Here is a 27,386-nt window from a genome sequence, read left to right on the forward strand (position 1 = left end):
ACCTCTCGACCCGCCACCTGCACAGTTAACGCGATCAGACCCGGGGGTCAAATTAAAATTGTGTCTTTGGTGACGTATTGCAATCGGTGTCATTTTAATGATGTACGTACAGCAGTTGCTAAATTATATCATTGACAACGGGGTCCGCTTTTGCGATATCTGCGTGCGGTCTTTTAATTGTATAGATACATAGTCAGTTCATTAGTATGGGGTTCCTCTATAATTGTAATTGTAAAATGTATTACTTAATAATACGCTTCCAGGCCGCACTTAGCTTGTAGCAGTCAGAGCAGTTAAAATGACTGTACATGTGTAGGTATGAAATAAAATATATTTAATTTAAATAAAATAAATTTTAGTTATTAAAACATTTCATTTAACGTAGGTATAAAATAAAATTAATTTAAATAAATGTAATTAATTTAAAAATTAAATTAAACGTAGGTATTAAATAAAATAAATGTAATTTAAACAAAATAAATTTATTTTAAAATTCAATTTAATTTAACGTAGGTATAAAATAAATTTTAATTAAATTAAACGTAGGTATACAATAAAATAAATGTAATTTAAAATAAATAAATTTAAATTATAAAAAAATACTCATTCATTTAGAAAAAAAATACGCAAGTATAAAATAAATTGTAATAAAAATGAATTCTTTTTTTTAATAAAATGTAGGTATAAAATAAAATTAAATCATAAATTAAATTGATTTTATTTTCTACCGAAAGAAGCAAAGAGTGTGGACCCACGTCAAATCAAGGCTGTCCTAGTAGTCTAGGCAAGGCCTCAGGGTGTACCGGGCCTTTCACAACAACAGCCGCAGCAGCAGCAACAACGGTTCTCTTGAGAAAATGCTTTAAAAAAAAAAGTCAACATAGCTTACCTTGACACTCGCGAACTTTAATGATTAAAATAATTAAAACAAAACTAAACACTCACACACACATGGGCGCGCGCTGTTCAGCGTGTAGGGCATTAAAAATGGTAGCGTCCTCCCGCGATCTGATTGGTCGCCGCGTGCCAAAGTGGGGAGGGGGGAGGGCCAGGGATCCGATTGGTCGAGAGGCAAACCTGGGAGCGTCTCCGGCGATGGTGCGCAGCGATTGGTCAACGGTTGTCCTATGCTAATTTTGGTATGCTACTTAATTTTAATCTGTATGCTAATGCTCAAGAGAGGGGCTAGGAGAGAGAGAGAGCCAGAGGGAGAGAGAGAAACTCGCCATCATTCACTACGCACCGTGACGACTTCCCCGGGGGCTCGCTGTGTAGACGATGCTGCTTTTCGCCTCCCCCCCCCCCCCCCGTTAAGTCGCCCTCCCAACGTGGACGTGTTTGAGTGAAACATCGAGGACGTTCGCCTTTGACCTGCGCGACGACCCCTTCAAAGCCATCCCCAAGGAGCCAGCGAGCGGAGTTCGTCTCCCAAGTGCACGCGTCTCCGTCGAGAACGAACGGGGTAAGATTCTGTTACTGGTAGGAACGAAGTTGTAAACTGAGTGTACCAGCCTGCAATAGATTAATGTGTCCGTCCGTCCCCTTTCAATACTTTAACGAAGTGAAATCTCGTGCTGTTGGGTGTAAAATCAGCAATAGACAGCGCAGAGACTTGTCCTACCAGCCCACCCTGCAGGGACCTGTTTAATGTATTTGGTGATAATGACACTGTGGGCCATGCGGCTCTTCACTCGGGTGGTGTAACCGCAACAAAACACTTCCTGTTCGTGTGTCCGCGAGATCGGTGCTGGGATTCACCCCCCCCACCCCAGGTCGACTCAAACCGGTGGTGAGGTTTTGTCAACAATTTAATTTGCTACATTAATTTAATTCCTAAATGCTTTTACAACCGGCTTGTTTGTCCGTCGTCCTGGGACGGAGGCGGTAAATATTTACGCAAAGATTGAACAAGGTATGAACAATGTATGAGCAATGTCTGATTACATTGCGTGTACATTTAATGGCGGTGAATCTTGCACTAAAGTATGTCAAACACTTGGCTGCGTTTCACTGTGGCACTGTATTTATTAATGGCAGTCGAGCATGTCATCTCTAGCAACTTTGATATAAGGTTATTCCGAAACGTGTTCATTATGTAATCAATGTGTGTGTATGTGGCCCAACACATGCCTCCCTGTGTTACTACTCAGTACAGCACGGTCTTCACAGCCAACTTTATCTCGTACAGATGTTTTAGCCACTCGGCATTGTCGGATATGAACATGAAAAGTAATATTTAAAATAACTTTTTTACAACACGCTTTAATGAAACGTACCGTGCTAGTGATGGAAGAACTCCAGGAAGTGGCCCAGAAGCTTGCCACGACGTAAGGGGCCGTGGTGATTTGCAGCCAACGTCAGTGGAGCGTGGACAATCAAACCCAAGCGGAACCATAACACGTAAAAAAATAATGTTAAAAAATATATATTTTATTGTTAATGATATAATATCGTATTGCCATCAGTATGACATAAGTATACCGAGTTTGCAGTCGATACCACATTGGGAAGTGGGTAAAAATTGAGTTATAATATTTGAGGATACAACAGACAGAGTGAGTTCATAAAAAGCGTGTAATAATAAGTAATTAAAAAAAAACTTTATCAAAAACACGATTTTATTAAATGTACCTGTGGGGGCTGATTTCCCCCCCCCTCATCCCCCCCCCTCATCCCCCCCTCTCATCCCCCCCCTCATTCCCCCCCCTCATCCCCCCCCTCATTTCCCCCCCTCATCCCCCCCTCATTCCCCCCCCCTCATCCCCCCCTCATCCCCCCCCCTCATCCCCCCTCCCTCATCCCCCCCCTCATCCCCCCCCCCTCATCCCCCCCTCATCCCCCCCCTCATCCCCGCGAGCGGGTGGGGCGCTACGTCCCCCCCCCTCCACCCCCTGCGCGTTTGCGTCTCGCGGGCCCCCCCCGACCGGGTGACCCCCCCCACCCCCCACCAGCGCCCTCTCTGACTGACAGCTGGCGGCTGGCAGACACCGCCTAGGGGTTAATTTGGCGCGCGCCTTCCACCACCCCCTCACTCAGTGGCTAAGCCCCGCCTCCGGCCACGCCCTCTGGTGGAACCTTCGAGCAGGTTCCCGGAGCATCTTGGCTAGCCCCTCCTGTTGCCTTTGCCTCAGATACGCCCCCTTCCCCTGATTGGCTGTTACCTCTGTGGCTGTACCCATGATGTCACTTTGTCATGTTACGTGCCCACGGGTGGGGTGGGGGAAGGGCAGTCACGTGCCCACGGGTGGGGTGGGGGAGGGGCAGTCACGTGCCCACGGGTGGGGTGGGGGAGGGGCAGTCACGTGCCCACGGGTGGGGGAGTTTGGTGGTGGTGGTGAGGAGCAGAGAAGCAGCGAGTTGAGGTGCGGAGTGAGAGCGATGATGTTGATGCTACTGATGATGATGTTGATGCTACTGATGATGATGTTGATGCTACTGATGATGATGTTGATGCTACTGATGATGATGTTGATGCTACTGATGATGATGTTGATGCTACTGATGATGATGTTGATGCTACTGATGATGATGCTACTGATGATGATGCTACTGATGATGATGTTGATGCTACTGATGATGATGTTGATGCTACTGATGATGATGTTGATGCTACTGATGATGATGTTGATGCTACTGATGATGGTGTTGATGCTACTGATGATGTTGATGCTACTGATGATGTTGATGCTACTGATGATGATGTTGATGCTACTGATGATGTTGATGCTACTGGTGATGATGTTGATGCTACTGATGATGATGTTGATGCTACTGATGATGATGTTGATGCTACTGATGATGATGTTGATGCTACTGATGATGATGCTACTGATGATGATGCTGATGCTACTGATGATGATGCTACTGATGATGATGTTGATGCTACTGATGATGATGTTGATGTTACTGATGATGATGTTGATGCTACTGATGATGATGTTGATGCTACTGATGATGATGTTGATGCTACTGATGATGATGTTGATGCTACTGATGATGATGTTGATGCTACTGACGATGATGATGATGCTACTGATGATGGTGTTGATGCTACTAATGATGTTGATGCTACTGATGATGATGCTGCTGTTACTGATGTTGATGCTGCTACTGCTGCTACTGATGATGATGCTGCTGCTGATGCTGCTGCCTGCTATGATGACAACAGTACATACTGTGGTACCTGCTATGATGACAGCAGTACATACTGTGGTACCTGCTATGATGACAGCAGTACATACTGTGGTACCTGCTATGATGACAGCAGTACATACTGTGGTGGTTTTACCAGCTATGATGACAGCATTACATACTGTGGTGGTACCTGCTATGATAACAGCAGTACATACTGTGGCGGTGGTACCTGCTATGAAGACAGCAGTACATGCTGACGTTATGTATCTTAATTGTGAAAGGTAAATTTGTGAATGTGTGTGTCTGTTCGAAATGTTAAGCATACTTGGCGACATGCAAGCAAGTGTGATAAACTAATTTAAAGTTTTTTAATTAAGTTACTTTTCACAATAATAATGCCTGCGTCTAAGTCCATGTGCGTGTGTGTGGGTCAATGTGTGTGTGTGAGTCTGTGTGTCAGAGTCGATGTGTTTGTGTCAGCCGGTGTGTGTGTATGTTAGTCGCTGTGTGTGCATCGTTCCATGTCAGTCAGTGTAAGTACATTTCTTTCTGTGTGTGTTTTTTGCTCAATGTGTGTGTGTGAGTCCATGCGTGTGTGTCTGTACGTACGTGTGTGTGTGTGTACATCCATGTGTGTGTGTCAGTCGATGTGTGTATGCCAATGTGTCTATGTGTGACAGTCCATGTGTGTATGTGCGTCGATATGTCTGTGTGTGTAAGTTCGTATGTCTGTGTGTGTGAGAGTCTTATGTATGTGTGAGTCTATGTGTGAGTCGGTGTGTGTGTGAGTTGATGTGTCTGTATGTGTCTGTCCATGTTCGTGTGTTAGTCGCTGTGTGTGCGTGGTTTCCATGTTAGTGAGTGTAAGTCCATTTCTTTGTGTGCCTGTAGGTCCATATGTGCGTGTTAGTCCATGTGTGTGTGCTTTATTGACCTGCTCAACGCCTATGATACCATCAGTAGGCCTGGGCTCAGGGTTGTTTTTCGTGCTTTCGGAATCCCTGACTCTCTGCTCACGATCATTAAGGACCTTCATGATGGTGAGCGGGCCCGGGTAAAACTACGTGGCCGGGAGTCAGAGCCATTCCCTGTACACCTTGGGGTGCGACAGGGATGTCCTCTGGCTCCCACAGTATTTAACATCTATTTTGACCACGTAGTTCGTGAAGCCTTCAATAGCTGTACTGGAGGAATTTCCATCTGGGTACAGATACAATGGGAGGCTGATTGATGCCCGGGTGCGGTCAAGGGATGGCTCCCTATTGCTCAACCACGTTATGTATGCTGATGATCTGGTAATTAATGCTCACCCAGAAGAGGAGTTGGACGCGCTGCTGCTGAACCTGGAGCTTGCCACTAAGACGTGGGGCCTTACCATCAGCCCCACCAAAACTAAGCACCTGCCTGGGTATTTTGTACCATCGGAAAATCCACCCCCACAACTCACAATTGCTGATGGCCCAATTGTGGAGAGAGTGCAGAGTTTCCCATACCTGACCAATGTGCTCATGACCGGCTCCGGTATAACACCAGAGGTCTCACTCCGAATCAGTCAAGCGGCATTATCTTTTCATCGGCTGCGTAACACTGTGTGTAAGCTACCTGGTCTCTCGCTCTGCACAAAGCTCCACGTTTTCTCGCCCACGATCATTCCCTCCCTTCTCTACGCTTGCGAAACTTGTATCCCCCTAATGCAACATCTTTACCGGCTAGAAACATTTAGGCTGGCCTGCTAACAATCCATCTTGGGTTTAACCATATCTGTGTGTGTGCGTCTAAGTCCATGTGTCTCTATGTGTGTGGGTCGACGTCTGTGTGTAAGTCCATGTGTGTGTTTGCCAATCTCCGGGTCCGGGGAAATCGTGAAACATCCCTAAGGGGGTCCTCGGGTAAAAACCCATCGCACACGGGCCCCCCCTCCCCTCGAGACCCTACGGGCGTGTATGCGAGTGTTTAGTGGGGCGTGCATGCGGTCGTTCGTGGGGGGGTGCGAGCAGAGGGTAGCGCCGGCCGAGTTGCTCCGCTGCGGTGGCACCACATACCCTACTAGTAATGGCAGAACTCCACAACTCCAGGAAGTGGCTCCGAAGCTCGCCATAACGTCAGAGGCCATGGTCATTTACAGCCAACGTCAGTTGAGCGTGGACAATTAGACCCAAGCGAAACATAACATAAAAAATAATGTTTTAAAATATATATTTTTTTCTTTTTAATGATAGAATATAGTATTGTCATCAGTATGACATACGTATACCAATTTTGCAGTCGATACCACATTGGGAAGTGGGTTAACATTTAGTTACAAGATTTGAGCATTTGACAACAACAACAGAGTGAGTTAATAGAAAGCGTGTTAAAAGATTATTTAAAAATATGTTTTTTTACTTTTTATTATATAAAATAGTATTGTCATCAGTAAGACAAGTATACGAAGTTTTCAGTCGATACCACATTGGGAAGTGAGTCAAATTGAGTTACAAGATTTGAGGATACGACAACAACAACAGACAGATTGAGTTAAATAAAAGCGTGTAATAATAAAAAGGACACTCCGTCTTGCGACAATAAGACGCCTTATTAAAGTCATTGGGGACTGAGGAGCGGAGGGGGGAGAGGAGAAGTTGGGGGGGGGCGTGGGTTTTCCATAGGTCTTCATTTGAATTCTGACCACACGCTTCAACAAAACACAGATGCCTTATCAACGCCTTTGAGAATTCAGCTAAGCATGCCAATATTGCGTGTGGTCCTGGGGCGTTTCGTTTACTTTCTATTCACATCTTAAATGCCAGGAATGAATGAGACACGAGGAACGAAATGGAAAGGAACCCTGAGATGAAATGCGAAAGGGAGTCCGAGACATCATAAAAATCTGTGGTGCTCTATTATTGATAAGGCCAGGATTACATCTATCATGAAAATTGATTGCTTTGGTCTGATTTCCAGTTGGGATAATTTCACACTTTTTTTTGGTCCTTTGCTACTCCTGCCAAAAAAAAATACCCAACGGAGGCCAACCTCCATGGGCTTTGGTAAAAGTACGAAGCCGCTGCCTGCTGCTCAGTGAGCCAAGCCAGCAATCTCGCGGCCGGATTAGCGCGCCCGAGTATTTTTATTCGGCATTCTGTAGCGCGCGCGTGGTTGTAGCACACTGCACGTGATGCCCCCCATGGGGACTTGGCACAGCGCTATTCCCACTAACACGCGTTCACACAACCATTTAACTTACGGCAAGGGAAACCTCGCGCTGTAATGTGCCTCAGCCCATCCATACGCCTCGTGCGCTTTTCGGGCACATGCTTTTGTGATTATTTGTTACTTCTGATCTTATAGATGTTGTTGGGTCAACTTAAGATGCACTCCAGAACAGCATCATGCCGCCTCTTGGTGGCATAACCTAATTACTTCTATTTCCAGCGTGCACTGTGTTTAATTAGCGTCCAGGTGGTGGGTAAGATACTGTTAGTTTCACGGTTCATTTTATGTCCTCGCAGTTTAATAATTGCGCCAGACCCATCCTCCCCTCCTTGTTTCTGGTTATTATTTCTTGGACCGAACGAGAGCGCTTTATTGCAGACACCTACAGAGCGCTGCGCCCCGTATGAAGATGCGATTTCGAATAAAAAACAAAGAGGGGTGGACCGTCCGTTATCTTCATCACGCGCACAGAAATGCACGGGTCGGTGTTGGGATCTAATATTTCTCCCATTGATCTCGCATTTACAGAATATCTTGCAAAACCCAACAACACCTGTCAGCGAGCCTGTGGATAATGACTAATTTAATAGTGTTCCAACGGGCTGCAGTCTGTCCATTGGCAGCGTTATGACCACTGTCACATCGTATTGCCACTTTCTAAACGTTTTCAGTTCAGTACAACGTTGCATATCCGACTGGCGTATATCTTCCTCCCGAACACAATTCACCGCCCGCACTCAGCAGCGGTACGTTGTGCACGGTGTAAGTGTGACTTTAAATAGATGTTCGCATATCTGATTCTTTCACCTCATCCGCATATATACCTTAAGTTCCAAATGAGCAGATACGCGACGTTGTACCGTGTTTTAAATATCACGGTTTAAGTGTTGGGTAATGCTAGGTGTACTAGCTATGGTGTTTAATGCAGTACAAATAGCTGCCATGGCTACAGCCTGATGTAAATATCAGTAATTGTCAATTACCTGCAGACTGATATATATGTAATGAGCGACTTCCACGACACGTCGTATAGAGGGTACTTCTTATTTATTTCTCACACTGGGCACAACACCGGTTCTTCCTCTCACTGAATGTAACACGAGGCAGTAACACCTCTACTGGCCACACGCACAGCCGATCACTCGGCGTGGTCCCCTCGCCCTTCACTCGTCACCGCCGCTGGCTGGCGGTGTGACGACGATGGCGATGGAACCCACGCAGGAGATCTTCCACGTGGTCGGACGACGGAGAGCGATGTCGGTGAACAGCGACGCAGCAAGGACCCAGGACCCCACACGAGCCCCGAGCTCCGGGTCCGCTCCCCCTTATATACCCCCAGGAGTGGCTAAGCCCCGCCTCCGGCCACGCCCTCGTGGAACCTTCGAGCAGGTTCCCGGAGCATCTCGGCTAACCCCTCCTGTTACCTTTGCCTCAGATACGCCTCCTTCCCCGATTGGCTGTTACCTCTGTGGCTGTACCCGTGAAACCCTTGCAATGCCAGAAGGTGTCACTTTGTCATGTCAGTAGACGTAACCCTGACATTACATCTATATTAGAGCAATTAACTAGATTGTTGCTGCAAGGGGTGCACTAATAAGTACGTAGCTCAATATGGCTTTTATCAGCCCCTCTTTAGCCACTGTTTGTTTTTTATGCCCCCTATTCAGCTGACGTAGTGATGCCAGACACATTATCTGATACACGAGCCCGTTTACGAAACAGATTTTCCTACGATGAATGTTGTGTCGGCCACCGTGTCTCTGGCCGATGTAACCCCCCCCCCCCCTCCCGAGTGTGAGAGTGTATACCGAAGAGCGCTCGTGCTACGTGCAATGCACGACCACTCCATTCCACCATTTCCATTCCTCCGCTCTAGCAATGAATGCAAATTTTGGCTGATGGTTTTTTTATCTAGATTTGAAGTTTTCGTGACTGCAGGGATCCATACTCTTTGTTTTTTTTTGTAAAGTCATCACGTAGTGTGTAGAAAATACAATCAATTAAACCACATGACGTTTCGATCGCAACACAAGCGACCGTCATCAGGTGGAACAGAGGAACAGATACAGCAGGAGAACTGCTGACATAAGAGAAAGAGCTGCTGCTGCAACAAGAGTTTATATCGGATTTTGGTGGGCTCAACCCAAAGGTAAGTGGGCAGAGCTAGAGAAGGAATTTGTATGTAAATGTGAGAGATTAGCGTGTCATTGTGAGAAGGTCCCCAGCCACCGGAGGTGGAGGGGATCCTGTGCCTGGGCTGCCTCACAGACATTTAGCCTGGTGATGTACTCGGAGAGTCGGAAATAACAGCTGAAACAGGCAGGTAGGATGGAAACATAACTGTCAGTTAAGACTTTACTTGGTTAATAACATCCTTACAATGATTGCTCAGTTTGTATCCATCTTCCCGGTTGAAGTTATGTCTATGGATGGCTTCATGAACATGTTTTTTTGTTGTTGGTCACGCTGCTTAAGTGTAACAATGGCTTTGGCCATGACAAGCTGGAGGGGAGTCTGACATACTCATGAGTAGGGCATGATGGCAAGAAAACAACGGCCTTTGCAACGCGCATACGTTTGCCTAAATATCCCTCACACTTGTCACTGCTTGGAACAACCACGACGCTATTCGGGGGGGGTGGCAACATTTTACGATGCTCCGCATTAGCCCGTAGTGTAAAACGTTGGCGTATTACGGCGATCCGTACGTGGCATGACCACACGTGACCGCGCGCCCACCACCAATGTTCCACCGTTTGACTTCACATCGTCGAGAGCCCGCGGAAGTGAACGGAGAGCGGCTCCATGGATAATGCACAGGAGATTTGGCCGTGCTCACCTCCGATGAGCCCTGCGGTGCAAGTTGGGATAAACAATGCATCCCTGATTGGAGGGGGCTCTCGCGGCGGCGGCTGCAGCGAGGTGTCGCACAAACGCGGTCGCAGATTGCACCTGCGGTTTGCGAGCTTCGAATCGTGTGAATGGCACGCAATGTTTCAGACACTGTTAATAGCTATTGATTATGCATTATTAATTTTTACATTTTCACGTCAAAATTTCATTTACACAACTGAAAATGTCTTAATTAAAAACCACAATTCACAGTTTTTTTTCTCCCAGAACCTGTATCCCCATGTCATTTTTATTAATCATGCCTTATTCCTGCTCGACCCTCCCCCTTTATCTCCCTGCAATTCTGATTCCTCAGCCAGCGCTGTCCACGCACGCAGCTCGGCGGTCGATCTTCACCGCGCGTCATGCCCCGGCTCGCCCTGCCCCAGCAAAATGGATCCTCTCCGCGTTGCCCTCCTTTGCCTGTGCTGCCTGCGCTGCGCCGTCACCGCCACCGCCGCCCAGGCCTCCGTCCTCTCGTCGGCCCTGCGCTACTCGGTCCGCGAAGAGGAGCCGCCGGGGACGCTCGTGGGGAACCTGGCCCGCGACCTGGGCCTCACCGCCGCGCAACTGCACACCCGTGGATTCCGAGTGCTGCAGGGCACCAACGCCTCCGACTACCTCGTCGTGAGCGCCGACAGCGGCGAGGTGCGGGTGCGCGGGCGCCTCGACCGCGAGGCCGTGTGCCATCGGGCGACCGGCGACTCGGGCTGCGCCCTACTGCTCGGGGCCGTCCTGGACCGGCCCACGGAGCTGGCGAGCGTCCGCGTCGACGTGCTGGACGTCAACGACCACGCGCCGCGCTTCCCGGCCGAGAGCGCCCTCCTCGAGATCACCGAGAGCGCCGCGGCCGGCACGCGGTTCACGCTGGATGGCGCCCACGATCCGGACGCGGGTGCCAATGCGCTGCGGCGCTACGCGATGGAGCCCGACGACGGCGCCTTCGCCCTCGACGTGCACCCGGCGGGCGGCGGCGGCGCCTTCGCCCCCGTGCTGGTGGTGCGCCGCACACTGGACCGCGAGCGCCAGGCCGTGCACACGTACGTACTCACCGCGCTCGACGGGGGCCACCCGCCGCTGACCGGCACCACCCTGCTGACCGTGCGCGTCCTCGACTCCAACGACAACGCGCCCGCGTTCGACCGGCCCGTGTACCGGGCGCGCGTGCCCGAGAACGCGCCCGTGGGCACGCCCGTCGTGCAGCTCAACGCGTCGGACCCTGACGAGGGCGCCAACGGGGAGGTGGTGTACACGCTGTGGGCGCACGAGGCACCGCGCGTGAGCGACCTCTTCGCGGTGGACTCGCGCTCGGGCCGCGTCACGCTCGAGGGCGCCCTCGACTACGAGGAGGCCAACGTCTACGAGATCTACGTGCAGGCGCGCGACCGGGGGCCCAACTCCATCCCCGCATACAGCGAGGTGCTCGTGCGCATCCTCGACATGAACGACAACGCGCCCGACGTGCAGGTGCTCGTCCTCGGCCAGGGCGGCGGCAGCGTCACGGACGACGCGGCCGTCGTCGGCGTGTCCGAGGGGGTGCCGCCCGGTGCCTTCGTGGCCTTCGTCCGCGTGAAGGACCGCGACTCTGGCCCCAACGGGCGCGTGAGTTGCACGCTCGAGAGCGCGTCGGCCGTGGGGTCCGGCGCGACGCTGCCCTTCGCCCTGCACGCCTCGGACGGGGGCGAGGTCTACGCGCTGGTGACGGCGACGCAGCTGGACCGCGAGGCGGCCGCCGAGTACAACCTGACGGCGGTGGCGCGGGACAACGGCGTGCCGCCGCTCGTGTCGGTCAAGACGTTCGCGGTGCGCGTCACGGACGAGAACGACAACGCGCCGCACTTCTCCCGCTCCGCCTACGAGCTGCACGTGCCCGAGAACAACATCCCCGGCGCCTACGTGGGCTCGGTGAGCGCCAGCGACTCGGACGCGCAGCAGAACGCGCAGGTCGACTATTCCATCGTGGACTCGCAGATCGACGGCATGTTGGTGTTCGCCTACGTGTCCATCGAACCGGCGAGCGGCGCCCTCTACGCCCTCCGTGCCTTCGACCACGAGCGCACGCGCCGGCTAGAGTTCCGCGTGCAGGCGCGCGACAACGGCGCGCCGCCTCTGCGCGGCGAGGCGGCCGTGGCGCTCGTCATCGGCGACGTGAACGACAACGCGCCGGTGGTCATCGCGCCGCCGCTCGACGCCAACGGCACGGCCGACGTGTACGTGGCGCCGGGCGCCCGCGCCGGCACGCTCGTCACGCAGGTGCGCGCGTCCGACGACGACGGAAACGAAAACGCCCGACTGAGCTACGCCATCGTACGTGGCAACGACTGTGGCCTCTTCCGGATCGACGCCTCCGATGGGGTCGTGCGCACGGCGCGGGCGTTGCCCCACGAGCACGCGCGGCACGAGCTTGCCATCGCCGTGCGCGACGGGGGCGAGCCGGCCATCACCGCCACGGCCACGGTGCGCGTGCTCGTCACAGACGCGCACCCCGAGGGCCGGCTCCTGGGCAGCTCCGGCGACGATGTCGGTGGCAGCAGCGGCACCGGCGGGGGCGGCGCCTTCAAGACATCGTTCATCGTGATCGTGGCGCTGGGCGCAGTGTCGTGCGTCCTGAATGTGGCCATGGCGATGATCGTGCTGCACTGCAAGCGGGAGAACAAGGAGTTGCGCATCTACAACTGCCGCGCGGCCGACGAGTCCAGCGCGCGGCCAAGCCCGCGCAAGAACGACGTGATGCTGGTGCGTGACGAGCTCGAGGCGGCCGCCTGCAGCAAGGCGGGCTCCGATAGCGATCCGGCATCCGTCATCGCGCTCGACACCTACGAGTACCGGTCGTTCCTGCCCTCGGAGGCGGCGGACGCGCGTGCCGGTCTGACCTGCTGCTCGGCGGCTTCGCGCAGCCTGCCGCACAGGTAAACGATGTGAGACGCCCCCCTTTTTTAAGTTACCGCGCGGGCCCGGGGAGGCCTGCGAAGTAATCTCCGCTGAGTTTTCACTCCGTGACTGCCCTGGCAATAACTTAAGAAATATTGAAAATCAATCGTCCATCACGATTCATCATCTCCCCCCCTCCACCAAGTGTGCGTTACGCACAATGCAGCATGCACGGCGAGGGGGAAATACAAAAAAATTCTATACACATCTCCATAGACTGTCCACGTAATTAAATTTCAATCAAGTATAAAATATGTTGGGCCATAGTTGGCATTGTGTATGATTCATTGACTTTGCTGAAATTTCATCTCCATGCATTTTACTCCGGTTATCAATTATAATGTAATGGTGGTCGCATTTGTCGCTCGGACAGGCGAGGGTTGAGCAGCACGACACGGGGGGGGGGGGGGGATTCCCACGAGTCCGTGGGATCTGCTGGTGGCAGATGTTTAAGAGACTCAGAAGCGGATATAATGAGGCACATTAGAAGAATACGGATTGCCACAATTACGCAATACGAATCGTGCTGAGATCCGGGCACTCCTTTTGGCGAACTTAATATACGTTTAAAAAAAACACGAAACACGTGGTCCCAGCGAGGACCCATCTTCAAAGGTGGAGTATTTGTCGCGTTGGCCAATGGCCTGGCCGTTACCAAACCAGTCGGCGGAGACCATCACAGACGTGTTCCTTCATGGCTACGTATTAGACAAAGGCGCCCCTGAATGTCTCTTGACAGACCAAGGCAAAAAAATGTTCGTCGAAGCTGTTGAAGGAGGTTTGCGAGCATTTGGGTACCAAAAAGGTGGGTACGTCGCCTTATCACCCCCAGACGGATGGTATGGTAGAGAGGTTACGCAGAACCCTGACTTCGATGTTATGCCAACGTGTCAATGAAACACAATCCGACTGGTACACTTTCCAGGTGTGCTCGCAGCATACAGTTCCGCCCCGCATGCTTCTACTGGGTTTTCCACGTTCTTTTTGATGTATGGAAGGGAGCGTGACCCACCGATTGATGTGCAGTTAAAACCGCTGGAGAAGTGTACTAGGATATCGGACCCTAGCACATGGGTGAGAAGCCGGGCATGTGTGACGAGTGCGGCAAGACGTTTTTCTCGCGCTCGGCCTATAATTATATATATATTTTTCTATTCTGCTTGTGTGTTAATCTATGTATACCCCGGATATTTTAAAGATGGCAATTCTCCTGCTGTATATCATACTGCTGTCCCTCCCGGCCATATCTAGTGCCACACTCAACTCTACAAACGGCTACCCTCGTTACTTTGCGTCCATACTTGTTGCTCGATTTGCCACTACACCTGCAAATGAAACAGCTCATAGACACTTCTACACTCCATCATTGTATCCTTTTAAACCCTATCTTTGTCCCATTACTTCACCAGCACTCCTTTCAAACTTCATTCTGCTCTTAAAAATAACACCATCTGCGAGCTGCTGCTATTCGTCCAAGGTTCACCGCTCTTCATCCTTTCACGGAAAATACTTGTGCAAACTATTAATTCTACTTTTCTTATTTCTGGGTGGTATTGAGCTTCATCCTGGCCCAAATATAAAGAACTCGTATAATTCTGTAGATTTTTCTGGCAGGAAAGGTGTTGGTGTTCTACATGTCAACATCAGAGGGCTTGTGATTGAATTAAGTCAACTAAAACTAGAAGTGGCAGATCTTTACCTGGACATTTTTTGCCTAACAGAAACATTTCTCACTCCTACCATCAATGACTAGCAGATTACGATTGAACTACAACCTTTTTCGGCTTTACTGAGTATCTAAAGGAGGTGGAATTGGCATCTATGTTCGTAATACTATTGCATGTTCACCAGCTCACTCCTTGTTTAAAAAATGTTGCTTTGAAGGTTTGGCTCTCAGAATAACTCTCCCAAATAATCAACAGATATTGGTAGTGTGCTGCTATAGACCGCCTAGTGGGAAGGATGTTGAAGCTGCATCGGCACTGAGAGAGCTTTTTGGGGGCCTGCCTAAAGGTGAAATAGTTTTAGTGGGTGATCTAAATTGGATTTGGCTAAACTCGCCAGCCATGGCCACAAATTTTACAGATGAATTTAACCTGTTTCAATTAATAAATGTCCCCACAAGACCCAACCTAAAAAATTCGGGACAGTCAACTCTGCTTGACATCCTATTGACAAATGCCCCTCACAATTTCGCACTGACTGGTGTTCTGGGTAATAACCTTAGTGATCGCTCCTTCATTTTTGGGGTGAGATCATCAGCCAGACCCAAAGCCCCTGCTAAAATTGTTGAGAAGCACTCTTTGAGGCACTTCAGCACTCAGGCATTTACTAATGTGCTTTACTCGGATATTGACAAGGTCTGTGATATCCCCAACCTGACTACGGCTTGGGAGACTTTCAGGTACAGTGGTCCCTCGTTTATCGCGGGGGATACGTTCTAAAAATAACCCGCAATAGACGAAATCCGCGAAGTAATCAGCTTTATTTTTTACAATTATTATACATCTTTTAAGGCCGTAAAACCCCTAACCACACACTTTTAAACACTTTTCTCAGACAGGCATTAACATTTTCTCACATTTCTCTCTTATTTAAACACTCTCAAAGTTCAAACTTTCGCAGATTTAAAAAAATAAGTACAATATTAGTAAATGAAACCAAAGATCAAAACCTGTTTTCAAGCCCAAACATTTTTGTAAATCTGGCTAGCCGAACGCATTTTGTACTCCCTTAGCTAATCAGGACGCAGAACAGATGTGCGGTTCTCCCTTAGCCAATCAGGACGCCGAACACAATGCGCGTTCATACTGTACGCAGGAAAAAAAAGCATGCGAAATTTCACTAAAAAAATCTGCGAAACAGCGAGGCCGCGAAAGGTGAACCGCGTTATAGTGAGGGACAACTGTACACGTTTCTGCAAATTCTTAACAAACATGCTCCATTGGTTAGATTTAAAACTCAAGGCAACCGCCCACCATGATATTATCCTTTGATTACAAAGCTCATGAAAACTAGGGACAAGGCTTGGGCATGTGCTCAGAAAAGTAATTTGGTAAATGACTTGCTAGAATACAGGATTTTAAGGAATAGATGCATCAAAAAAGTACGGCATGGAAAAAATGCCTACTTTTCCTCCATTCTCCTGGAATCACATGGAAATGCCAGGATTTTTTGGAAAACATTCAAATGTATCGAAAAGGCATCCAAAACAGATAATCTGCCCGTTGAGCTTAACCAAAATGAGGAATATTTTTCAGTTCCCAAAAAAATAGTTGACAATTTTAACTTTGGTTTAACACGTAGGCTTTCGCGACCAATATCCATAATAAAGGTTTTTGGGTTAGATCGCGTTATTTATAAATGTGTCGTAACCCTCCACCACCCGACACGGCCAATCAGCAAAAAAGTGTCACGTTGACAAAAGACAAATAAAGACAAAAAAATAATTAGCCCACCGGTGTGTTGAAGAGTGAATCCACAACATTTACAGTTTCAGTACGACGTTTCGCTGGTAAATACATCCAGCATCATCGGGTAATTCGCCAGAATGGTAAAGCCCTCGCTTGCTCCCGGTTTTAAATAGAGCAGCAGGGTGACGTCATCATTTAACTCATATCAGGTGCAGTGATCAGAGGCGGAGGGTATTGTAATTATATAATCGATTAGTAATCAGTCAATGGTTATGATTAGTAATGAGTTGTAGATTAGTAATTAGTTGTAATGTGTGTTAGTGATTATATGCTATTTTAGTAATCCGTTAATTAGTATGTGTTTCCCCATAAGGAATTGTAATGTGCATTCATATTCTTAGCTCCCTCGGCAAAGCCACGCTGAAGGGAAACAGGAAAACAACAAATATATATTTTATTATTTTATTGCTTCCCCCCAACGCGACTCCACCAAAAGAGCCAAGAACATGAATTACTGCAGTCACGAAAGCTTTAAATTAAAATGTAATGTGTATTATTTAATAATACGCTTCCAGGCCGCACTAAGCCTGTAGCTGTCAGAGCGATTAAGGTTATTTTTATTCCTCTCAATTTCAATGGATTCTTTAATTAGTCTTTGCCAGTAATAATTAGTTTTACACAACACTGCAACATTATCAAAATCAATTGAGTGTCCTTGTTGACAAGCATGTTCTGCCACTGCCGACAGTTGTGTTTGAGATAATTTAATATTTCTCTGATGTTCTTTTAGTCTTACACTGATGTTACGCCCCGTCTGTCCAATATAGCATCTGCCACATAAACAATTAATCCAATATACACCTTCTGTTGATAATTCAGGTAATGCGTCTTTAGTGCAAGATACTAGTTTTTGAATTTTGTGTACTGTACCAAATCTTACTGTAATGTTTTGCTTTTGCAAAACACGGGCTAATTTGTCAGTTACTCTTGAGATATATGGAATTTTTATTGTTTTAACAATCTGATCGCTTTCAGCAGTATTGCTTTGCGATCGTGATTTGGCATTCAGTGCTGTTAATTTGAGCATTATTGTAGCCATTCTGTCGTGTTTGATCTCTCTCACTAGACTCTCACCATCTGACACTGTTTTAGCCCGATGTATGAGCGTCTTGATAAGAGAGGATTTCTGAGCTGGATGATGATGTGAATCTGCATTCAGATAGGCATCAGTGTGCGTTTGCTTTCTGTAAACGCTGTGTGTTATTTTACCATTTAGGCCATGTCCAAGCAAAATATCTAGGAATGGGAGTGTGTTATTCACCTCCATTTCCATGGTGAACTGGTTGGCCAGGTTTTGTGCATTGAGATGATTTAGAAAATCATTAAGTGTATCTTTACCATGTGGCCAGACAACCAAAGTGTCATCCACATATCTAAACCAAAAGGATGGTTTTAATGTGCTCGAGGCAAGTGCTCTTATTTCAAAGTGTTCATGTACAAATTTGCTATAGCAGGGAATAAAGGAGAGCCCATTGCTGCCCCTTCCTTTTGTTTAAAGAAATCCCCTCTCCATAAGAAGTAAGTGTTATTCAAACAATGGTCAGCAAGTTTCGGAATATCTTTTGGTAAACCGGTATTCTTTACTAGTGTATCAAGTAATTTAAGCGATTCGCTCACTGGAACCTTAGTGAATAGAGAAATCACATCAAAACTTACCAGAATATCATCAGGAGTAAGTTTAATATATCTAATCACATTCACAAGATGTTCTGAATTTTTTTTATGAATGAAGATGTCCTACCGATGTAGGGCTGTATTTGTTTGGTTATATATTTTGCTAATTGATATGTGGCAGAGCCAATTGTACTATGGGTCGTAATGGGATGCCGATTTTATGAATCTTTGGTAGCCCATAGAGTCTAGGTGGTTTTGAGGCCCTTGGATTAATTTGGTATTGCTCATTTTTAGGGATTAATGAATTTGCAATTATTGCAGTGGTCTTCATAAAATCGGCATCCCATTACGACCCATAGTCAGTACAATTGGCTCTGCCACATATCAATTAGCTTAAATTGCTTGATACACTAGTAAAGAATACCAGTTTACCAAAAGATATTCCGAAACTTGCTGACCATTGTTTAAATAACACTTACTTCTTATGGAGAGGGGATTTATTTAAACAAAAGGAAGGAGCAGCAATGGGCTCTCCTTTATCGCCTGCTATAGCAAATTTGTACATGGAAAACTTTGAAATAAGAGCACTTGCCTCGAGCACATTAAAACCATCCTTTTGGTTTAGATATGTGGATGACACTTTGGTTGTCTGGCCACTTGGTAAAGATACACTTAATGATTTTCTAAATCATCTCAATGCACAAAACCCGGCCAACCAGTTCACCATGGAAATGGAGGTGAATAACACACTCCCATTCCTAGATATTTTGCTTGGACATGGCCTAAACGGTAAAATAACACACAGCGTTTACAGAAAGCAAACGCACACTGATGCCTATCTGAATGCAGATTCACATCATCATCCAGCTCAGAAATCCTCTCTTATCAAGACGCTCATACATCGGGCTAAAACAGTGTCAGATGGTGAGAGTCTAGTGAGAGAGATCAAACACGACAGAATGGCTACAATAATGCTCAAATTAACAGCACTGAATGCCAAATCACGATCACAAAGCAATACTGCTGAAAGCGATCAGATTGTTAAAACAATAAAAATTCCATATATCTCAAGAGTAACTGACAAATTAGCCCGTGTTTTGCAAAAGCAAAACATTACAGTAAGATTTGGTACAGTACACAAAATTCAAAAACTAGTATCTTGCACTAAAGACGCATTACAGAAGGTGTATATCGGATTGTTTATGTGGCAGATGCTATATTGGACAGACGGGACGTAACATCAGTGTAAGACTAAAAGAACATCAGAGAAATATTAAATTATCTCAAACACAACTGTCGGCAGTGGCAGAACATGCTTGTCAACAAGGACACTCAATTGATTTTGATAATGTTGCAGTATTGTGTAAAACTAATTATTACTGGCAAAGACTAATTAGAGAATCCATTGAAATTGAGAGGAATAAAAATAACTTTAATCGCTCTGACAGCTACAGGCTTAGTGCGGCCTGGAAGCGTATTATTAAATAATACACATTACATTTTAATTTAAAGCTTTCGTGACTGCAGTAATTCATGTTCTTGGCTCTTTCGGTGGAGTCGCGTTGGGGGGAAGCAATAAAATAATAAAATATATATTTGTTGTTTTCTTGTTTCCCTTCAGCGTGGCTTTGCCGAGGGAGCTAAGAATATGAATGCACATTACAATTCCTTATGGGGAAACACATACTAATTAACGGATTACTAAAATAGCATATAATCACTAACACATTACAACTAATTACTAATCTACAACTCATTACTAATCATAACCATTGACTGATTACTAATCGATTATATAATTACAATACCCCCCTCCGCCTCTAATCACTGCACCTGATATGAGTTAAATGATGACGTCACCCTGCTGCTCTATTTAAAACCGGGAGCAAGCGAGGGCTTTACCATTCTGGCGAATTGCCCGATGATGCTGGATGTATTTACCAGCGAAACATCGTACTCAAACTGTAAATGTTGTGGATTCACTCTTCAACACACCGGTGGGCTAAAGTAGTGAATTATTTGTCTTTTGTCAACGTGACACTTTTTTTGCTGATTGGCCGTGTCGAGTGGTGGAGGGTTACGACACATTTATAAATAACGCGATCTAACTCAAAAACCTTTATTATGAATTTTAACCTTCATTTTTCTGAAGCTGGTAATCTTTTTGATAATGTATTGGGAGTCACCCCTGCTCATGCAAATTCCTACACCCCTGTCCAAACATTAAACAAATTTAGTTTCCAGCCAATCCACGAAAGTAATGTTCTGAAACAACTGTCCTACCTCAAAGGGTCCTCCTCTACCGGAGGAGATAGTTTTCCCGTCCTTGCTCTACTAACTGTTGGTCACCTAATATACAAACCTATAGCCCATGTTTTCAATCTGTCCATCAAAGAAGCATCAGTTCCTCTAGAATGGAAACATTCCTATGTCCGTCCACTTCACAAAGGGGGCCCTAAAGATGATCCCAATAACTACCGACTGATCTCAATTTTGTCCCCATTGATGAAATTTGTTGAAAAATTATTGAACTACCAAATTAGCAGTTTCCTGTCCACCAACAATCTACTACATCTAAAACAATCTGGGTTCCGAAAAAAATACAGCACCCCATCTGCTGCATTAGACTCTCTGAATCAAATTTACAGTAGCCTTGATCATAAGCAGTTCTGTGCCTGTCTTTTTCTTGACCCTGCCCAAAGCTGTTGATACAGTAAACCACAACACCCTGCTTAGTAAACTAAGTTGCCTCGGTTTTTCCGAAAACACAGTACAATGGTTAAAAAATTACCTCTTTTCTCGCACCCAAACTGTATTCACAGATCGTTGGAGGTCAAACAGTGTTAAGATAACAAAATGGGTTCCACAGGGTTCCATCCTCGGCCCCCTCTTGTTCTCTCTTTATGTCAATGACTTGGGCACTGACCTGGATCATTCCAGGATAAATCTTTTGCTGATGACACGATACTGATTACTGCTGGCCGCTCTCCAGATGACGTGATTGCTAAGCTCCAGGGTGATTTCAACAAACTACAACATCAGCGAGTTGCTCTTAAACTAGTCCTGAATTCCTCCAAAACCAAGGTGCTATGCTTCTCACCGGGACTAAAGCAGGAAGTTATTTTTCCCCAATTACATTCCTTAAATAATTATCAAATAGAGCAAGTCAAGATCTATAAGTATCTTGGGGTCATCCTGGATTCAAAACTGAATTTTGAAGATCACATTGATTATATTGGTAAAAAGACAAATAAAAATTGGTTTTCTGTATCAGCACAAGCACTGCTTCCCCCCAATGTTCCGTTTGGAAATGATAAAAGCTACCATACTGCCTCTACTTGACTACTGTGACATCGTGTATAAATCAGCCCCAAGTACTGTACTGAAGAAGCTTGATTCCATCTATCACTCGGCCTTAAGATTTGCATTGAACTGCCCATATAGGACTCACCACTGTGATCTCTACATTGGGTCAAACTTAACATCTCTTAATGTTCGACGACTTGTGCACCAGATCTTATTTATTCACGATGTACTTACAAAAAATCTGCAGACTACCTACTGGATCTCCTCTCTGTTTCAAAGAACAAATTTGACCTCAGGTCTTCGCTCATTTACCAGCTTCACGTTCCCTATTGCAGTACAAAAACCGGAGGAAGGGCCTTTGCTATTGATGCCCCCAGGGTCTGGAATGCTATTGCCAATAAACTGCAACTTGAATCACTACCTATGAGATCTTCACTCAAAACTGCTCTAGAGGAGTTGTACACCCCTAGCTGCCACTGCTATTCAGTGACCTAAAATATGGCTCTCGGGTTTGATGTTACATATTAATGTAGTTTATTGTTAAAAATTCGGTCACAGTCCCTATGATCACTGTTACATTGCATTTATGGCTTTTATTTTGGTGATTTCGAAAACGTTTTTTTGGTTTGGCCAAGTTTTTGTTTATTGTTGTACGGAGTTAGACTGATGGCCTTAATCTTAGTTGTCTTGTGGTTGTTATTGTTGTTGTTGTTTGACTTGCATCCCACTGGGATTTTTGCACACAGCGTTGGTGTACGGTGCTATTTCAGGAATATTTTGATGGTTTTTTTTCCTGGATTTTCTGTTTGCACAGTGACATAATCACTTTAAGATGTTTTCTTGTTCATGTTTTTGTTTTTTGTTTGTTGCGGTTGCACCCGATTCAAGAGCCGAATGGTTCACAGGGCTATACCAAATGGAACAAAAAAATGGAACCCCTTACGCCTTACCCTACAGCGATTAGATGAAGCTAGAGAGGCATCTGGGGGAACTCGGCCTTGCGACAGGCGGCCAACGAACGGCTCGTCAAGCCTCGCCAGTCCATTACCCTATGGACGCCAGGAGACAAGGCGTGGCTCCACTACCCCCACGTCCCGTTGGGTACCTCCCCGAATTACATGGCAGGGCCGGTCGAAGTGGTGGAGGTGCGGAGTCCGCAGTGCGTGCGGATTCAGTGTGGTCGCCGCGACTGGTTTGTGTACCTGTCGTGGCTAAAACGTTTTTTTCCGCCTGACGTTAGTCTTTTATCGCCACTTCCTGAGGGCCGGGTGTCTGGTCAGGCCGATGAGCTGGGGCGCACGTCGGCTGACGTCCTCCCTCAGGACAGTTTTATTGTTCCGCCCGCAGGGTCCAAGCGCCTAAAGGGGCCGACGTCACCGGTCAGACCGGCCCGGGGGGAACGGGGAAATCCGGAGCCACCATCGCCCGACCTCCTACCACATGAGGGTTCTTCGGCTCAGGAGGTGCTGGGCTCGTCGAGCCTTCTTCTGGCTGCTTCCGTAGCCGTCGGTGGACCCGCAACCTCCTCGCTTGACGGGCCGGCATCAAGGACTCAGGCAAAGACGGTTCGATTTAAATGACCATCCTCCGGCGTCGATGTGCACCTACACCCATGGTCCGCGACCGCGACTCGAGCCAGATGGGTCAATGGCTGACTCGGGCTCGTCTTGTGCTCGAGTGCGGTGTTTTATGTGCGGGGTGGCTCGTCCATTGTCAATAATTGCATCCAAGTTGTTTTTCTCTCTTCCTCCATCCCTTCTTCTCTCCTTGGTTCAAATTATTGGTTCTTCCTCGGTCGGGATTATTTGTTGTTTTTTTTTATTTAAAGCTTTCGTGACTGCAGGGATTCATATTCTTGGTTCTTTCGGTAAAGTCACGTAGAAGGGAAACAATAAAAATATATTTTCGTCATATTTTTGTTTCCCTTCTACGTGACTTTACCGAAATAATAAAAATATATTTTATATTATATTTTTGTTTCCCTTCTACGTGACTTTACTGAAAGAACCAAGAATATGTTGTATTGTTCCCTTGTTGCATTCTAGGTTGGCGGCCCACACATTACATTGGTTTTATGTCGGTCAGCCAAGACGGCTGAGTTTCATAAGGGGGCGGGGGGGGGGGGTGATATAGAGACCTAAATGGCGTCTCTACGGCGTATATGCCGACTGCAACTACAAATGGTAATGGTGTGTGCACGTACCTCTCGAGGGAGCCGACGAAGACGTGGCGGAGAAGCAGGCCCCTACGGAGCAGGGTCCCGTCGCAGAGAGGGAGAGGGCATGTGCCAACTCAGGGGATTAAAGGGGGCCCGGAAACGGAGGCCCCGGAGGACATGTGATGCTGGCTCTGGTTCCGTCTCGAGAGACCGAAGTGGGGGCGTGGCCGGAGGTGCAGCGAGGCCACGTCTCTAGGACTGTATGTGCTTCATAGCACATAGGATGTTCTTATGCACTGTGCTAGTTGCGCACCACTGCCAACGAATGCTGTATCGCCAAATTATGACGCGAGTTACTTATTTGCCAGTCATAAAAAAACATTGGATGACAACGAGACATGACAATTATTAAAAAAGCCATCAACGACCACATGGGGGCCCACCTTGCGGGTGAGCCGTATTGCAGCTCAGTGGGGTTCGTTCCCGGTACGCAAGTTGAGCCGGATGGCTTTGCAGCCATTGCCATCATCATCATTGGATTAACCTATCAACCATGGACAGGAAGGTTTTATCCTAGCCAGGCGTGGTGGCCCATGCAAGCCTTTCAATTACATATACGACAATACGGCATGTAAACAAGTAATTTGGCGATACTGCTTCTACGTTGGCAGCGGTGCACAAGGACAACAGAAACTAAAACTCAATGCATTCATCAATATCACTGCAGCCTTAACAGAAAAAATATATGCCAGGCGACGTTTCGGGCAACGGCCCATATTCATATCACATCAAATGTGTTGATGGTTTAATTAAAAGTGGTTCGTCCGCAAGCAGGCGCACGCATCACTCGCCTGATGAACTTGGAAAGTTCCGCACGCGCAGCAGCAGCGTAACACTTGAAAGTCGACCATGCTGGTATCAATAACGAGCATGAACTTGTCAAGACACCAAACCGCGACAAGAGGCGATGTGGTGTAATTATAACGCTGATAACGACGCCGACGACGTTAACGCCCTGCCCGACGAAACTTTCCCGCCTTTGCTAAAGGGCCCAATGATGACGTCACGAAACGCGAGCGAGCAAAGACGTAATTTCGCCCGAAGGGAAATGACATCACGCGTGAGCTGTTGAGTGGAAGTAAGTCCAGGTGTAGAATTTTGACTTCATCATGACCGCGGTAAAATGCACCGATTGTACACTGATGTGATGATTCTTTTGCGTAGTGTATTATACAGGGTGTTTCAAAACGATGGACCCAATTTCAAAGCAGTATATTTCACGATGGCAACATTGTAATTGTAACATGTTGCCATCATGAAATATACTCCTTTGAAATTACAAACGGTTTAATGAGTTATCAAGTTTTACTAACCATTTTATAAATGCTCTATGTGCCCTCCACCTGCTGTAGGGACAACATCGAGACGATAGTTGAATTCGTCCCAAATGCCTCTCAAAGTGTCTTCTTCCACTGAAGTCACCGCTGCCGTGATTCTGTTAAGGGTCATCCATATTAGTCGCTAATGGTGGCACAAAAAGACGGTCTTTGACGTATCCCCACAAGAAAAAGTCGCAGGGTGTGATGTCTGGGGATCTTTGGGGCCAAGAGTGTAGCGCCAAGTCTTGGGGTCCCGTGCGACCTATCCAACACTGGAGGCAGTGTGTCTTGCAAATGACTGAGGCTAGGGGCTGTTTGTGCACTCGGAGAAGCGTCTAGCGGTAATCATTTGAACCTTTATGCCCCGCCCTTTCAAGCGGTAAGATTTTCTTTCATGGGGCCAGTTTCGTGGTTGCAGAGATATAGCGATTTCAAATCGGGAGAATTTTTTTTTTCGCACCCTGTATACTCTTTTTTTCGTCGACCAAGGAACCCATGTCTAAGAGAAAGTCCTAGACTCTAAACATCTGATAGTTGACCCTCTTTGGTTCCAACAAGGCTGATTCTGGCTGATGCGAGACTCAATGTCGAAACCGACCCAGAGTTTGCCTGGGTTTGAGCCAAATGCCCTCTGTATGACCGATGGGATGTTTAAATAAATACTTTCTTTTTTTATCTGGAGATGTTCTTCGAATAAAATTTTGATTTAAAGCTTTCGTGACTGCAGTAATTCATATTCTTAGTTCTTTCGGTAAAGTCACGTTAAAGGGAAACAACAAAATAATAAATTATATATAAAACAATAAAACAAATTCTCACGACGTTTCGACCATAACACAAACGGTCGTCTTCAGGTCTGTTGGTTTGCATAAATTTATTTTTTAACGGTGCATTTATTTATTTATAATAAAAAACGTTAGCGCCACGCGCAGCGATTTGGCAGTTTATTTAGGACTAGTCCATCTATATTCTGAAAAGAGGAGGGGGGAGACGAATTTTTTTGTTTTATATATAATTTATTATTTTGTTGTTTCCCTTTAACGTGACTTTACCGAAAGAACTAAGAATATGTTCTTCGAATGTTTCAGTTGAAATTTGACCCATGGCACTTTGATTTTCTGAGGCATTAAGTTGCACTTAAATGAAAGATTACTGTCATTTAACTGAACATATTTTTACGGTATTTTACTTGTTATTAAATTTTGTACTTTTTGATTGTTGAAAGGTTTTCTGTTTCCCAATAGCACCGATTTGCTAACTATTCATATACCAATTAAAAACTGGTCATCAGAAAACATAAAAAAATATAATTCTAATCAAGGCCCCATCATGTAGAATGCGGTATTCAACTTGTATTATCCCCTCTGTGACCCATGCTCTTTGAATAAAGGCCATTGCTTGAAATGTCGCATGTTACATTTTTTATTTTAAGACCACTTTTTGACGAATTCTTTTTTTATAATTGCTAACCATCGTATTTAGACATTTCTAGAGTGAGTGATAAGACACTTCTAGAGTGAGTGATAAGACACTTCTAGAGTGAGTGATAAGACACTTCTAGAGTGAGTGATAAGACACTTCTAGAGTGAGTGATAAGACACTTCTAGAGTGAGTGATAAGACACTTCTAGAGTGAGTGATAAGACACTTCTAGAGTGAGTGATAAGACACTTCTAGAGTGAGTGATAAGACACTTCTAGAGTGAGTGATAAGACACTTCTAGAGTGAGTGATAAGACACTTCTAGAGTGAGTGATAAGACACTTCTAGAGTTAGTGATAAGACACTTCTAGAGTGAGTGATAAGACACTTCTAGAGTGAGTGATAAGACACTTCTAGAGTGAGTGATAAGACACTTCTAGAGTGAGTGATAAGACACTTCTAGAGTGAGTGATAAGACACTTCTAAAGTGAGTGCTAAGACACTTCTAGAGTGAGTGATAAGACACTTCTAGAGTGAGTGATAAGACACTTCTAGAGTGAGTGATAAGACACTTCTAGAGTGAGTGATAAGACACTTCTAGAGTGAGTGATAAGACACTTCTAGAGTGAGTGATAAGACACTTCTAGAGTGAGTGATAAGACACTTCTAGAGTGAGTGATAAGACACTTCTAGAGTGAGTGATAAGACACTTCTAGAGTTAGTGATAAGACACTTCTAGAGTGAGTGATAAGACACTTCTAGAGTGAGTGATAAGACACTTCTAGAGTGAGTGATAAGACACTTCTAGAGTGAGTGATAAGACACTTCTAGAGTGAGTGATAAGACACTTCTAAAGTGAGTGCTAAGACACTTCTAGAGTGAGT

The 27,386-nt window shown here is 46.5% G+C and overlaps 1 protein-coding gene across 1 annotated transcript; it reads left to right on the plus strand.

Annotated features, from left to right (window-relative positions):
- Positions 1-3,291: 3,291 nt before the first annotated feature.
- LOC142908895 (protocadherin-17-like) lies at positions 3,292-26,486 on the plus strand. The gene is made up of 3 exons (XM_076059547.1): positions 3,292-3,362; positions 10,538-13,130; positions 22,893-26,486. Exons 2-3 carry the CDS (start codon positions 10,615-10,617, stop codon positions 22,987-22,989), a joined length of 2,613 nt encoding a protein of 870 aa, XP_075915662.1. The 5' UTR covers positions 3,292-3,362; positions 10,538-10,614; the 3' UTR covers positions 22,990-26,486.
- Positions 26,487-27,386: the final 900 nt, after the last annotated feature.

This window comes from Petromyzon marinus, unplaced genomic scaffold (genome assembly GCF_048934315.1).
Source record: "Petromyzon marinus isolate PM22_M1 ecotype Great Lakes invasive population unplaced genomic scaffold, UKy_Petmar_22M1.pri1.0 PM_G_Scaffold_11, whole genome shotgun sequence".
Taxonomy (NCBI): Eukaryota; Metazoa; Chordata; class Hyperoartia; order Petromyzontiformes; family Petromyzontidae; genus Petromyzon; species Petromyzon marinus.

What these genes read in the sequence shown, in the direction of transcription:
- LOC142908895 (XM_076059547.1), top strand. Translation starts at nt 10,615, where the DNA reads ATGGATCCTCTCCGCGTTGCCCTCCTTTGCCTGTGCTGCCTGCGCTGC. An exon ending in TCGCGCAGCCTGCCGCACAG is followed by an intron (nt 13,131 to 22,892) that starts GTAAACGATGTG and finishes TTCCGCCCGCAG; the next exon opens with GGTCCAAGCGCCTAAAGGGG.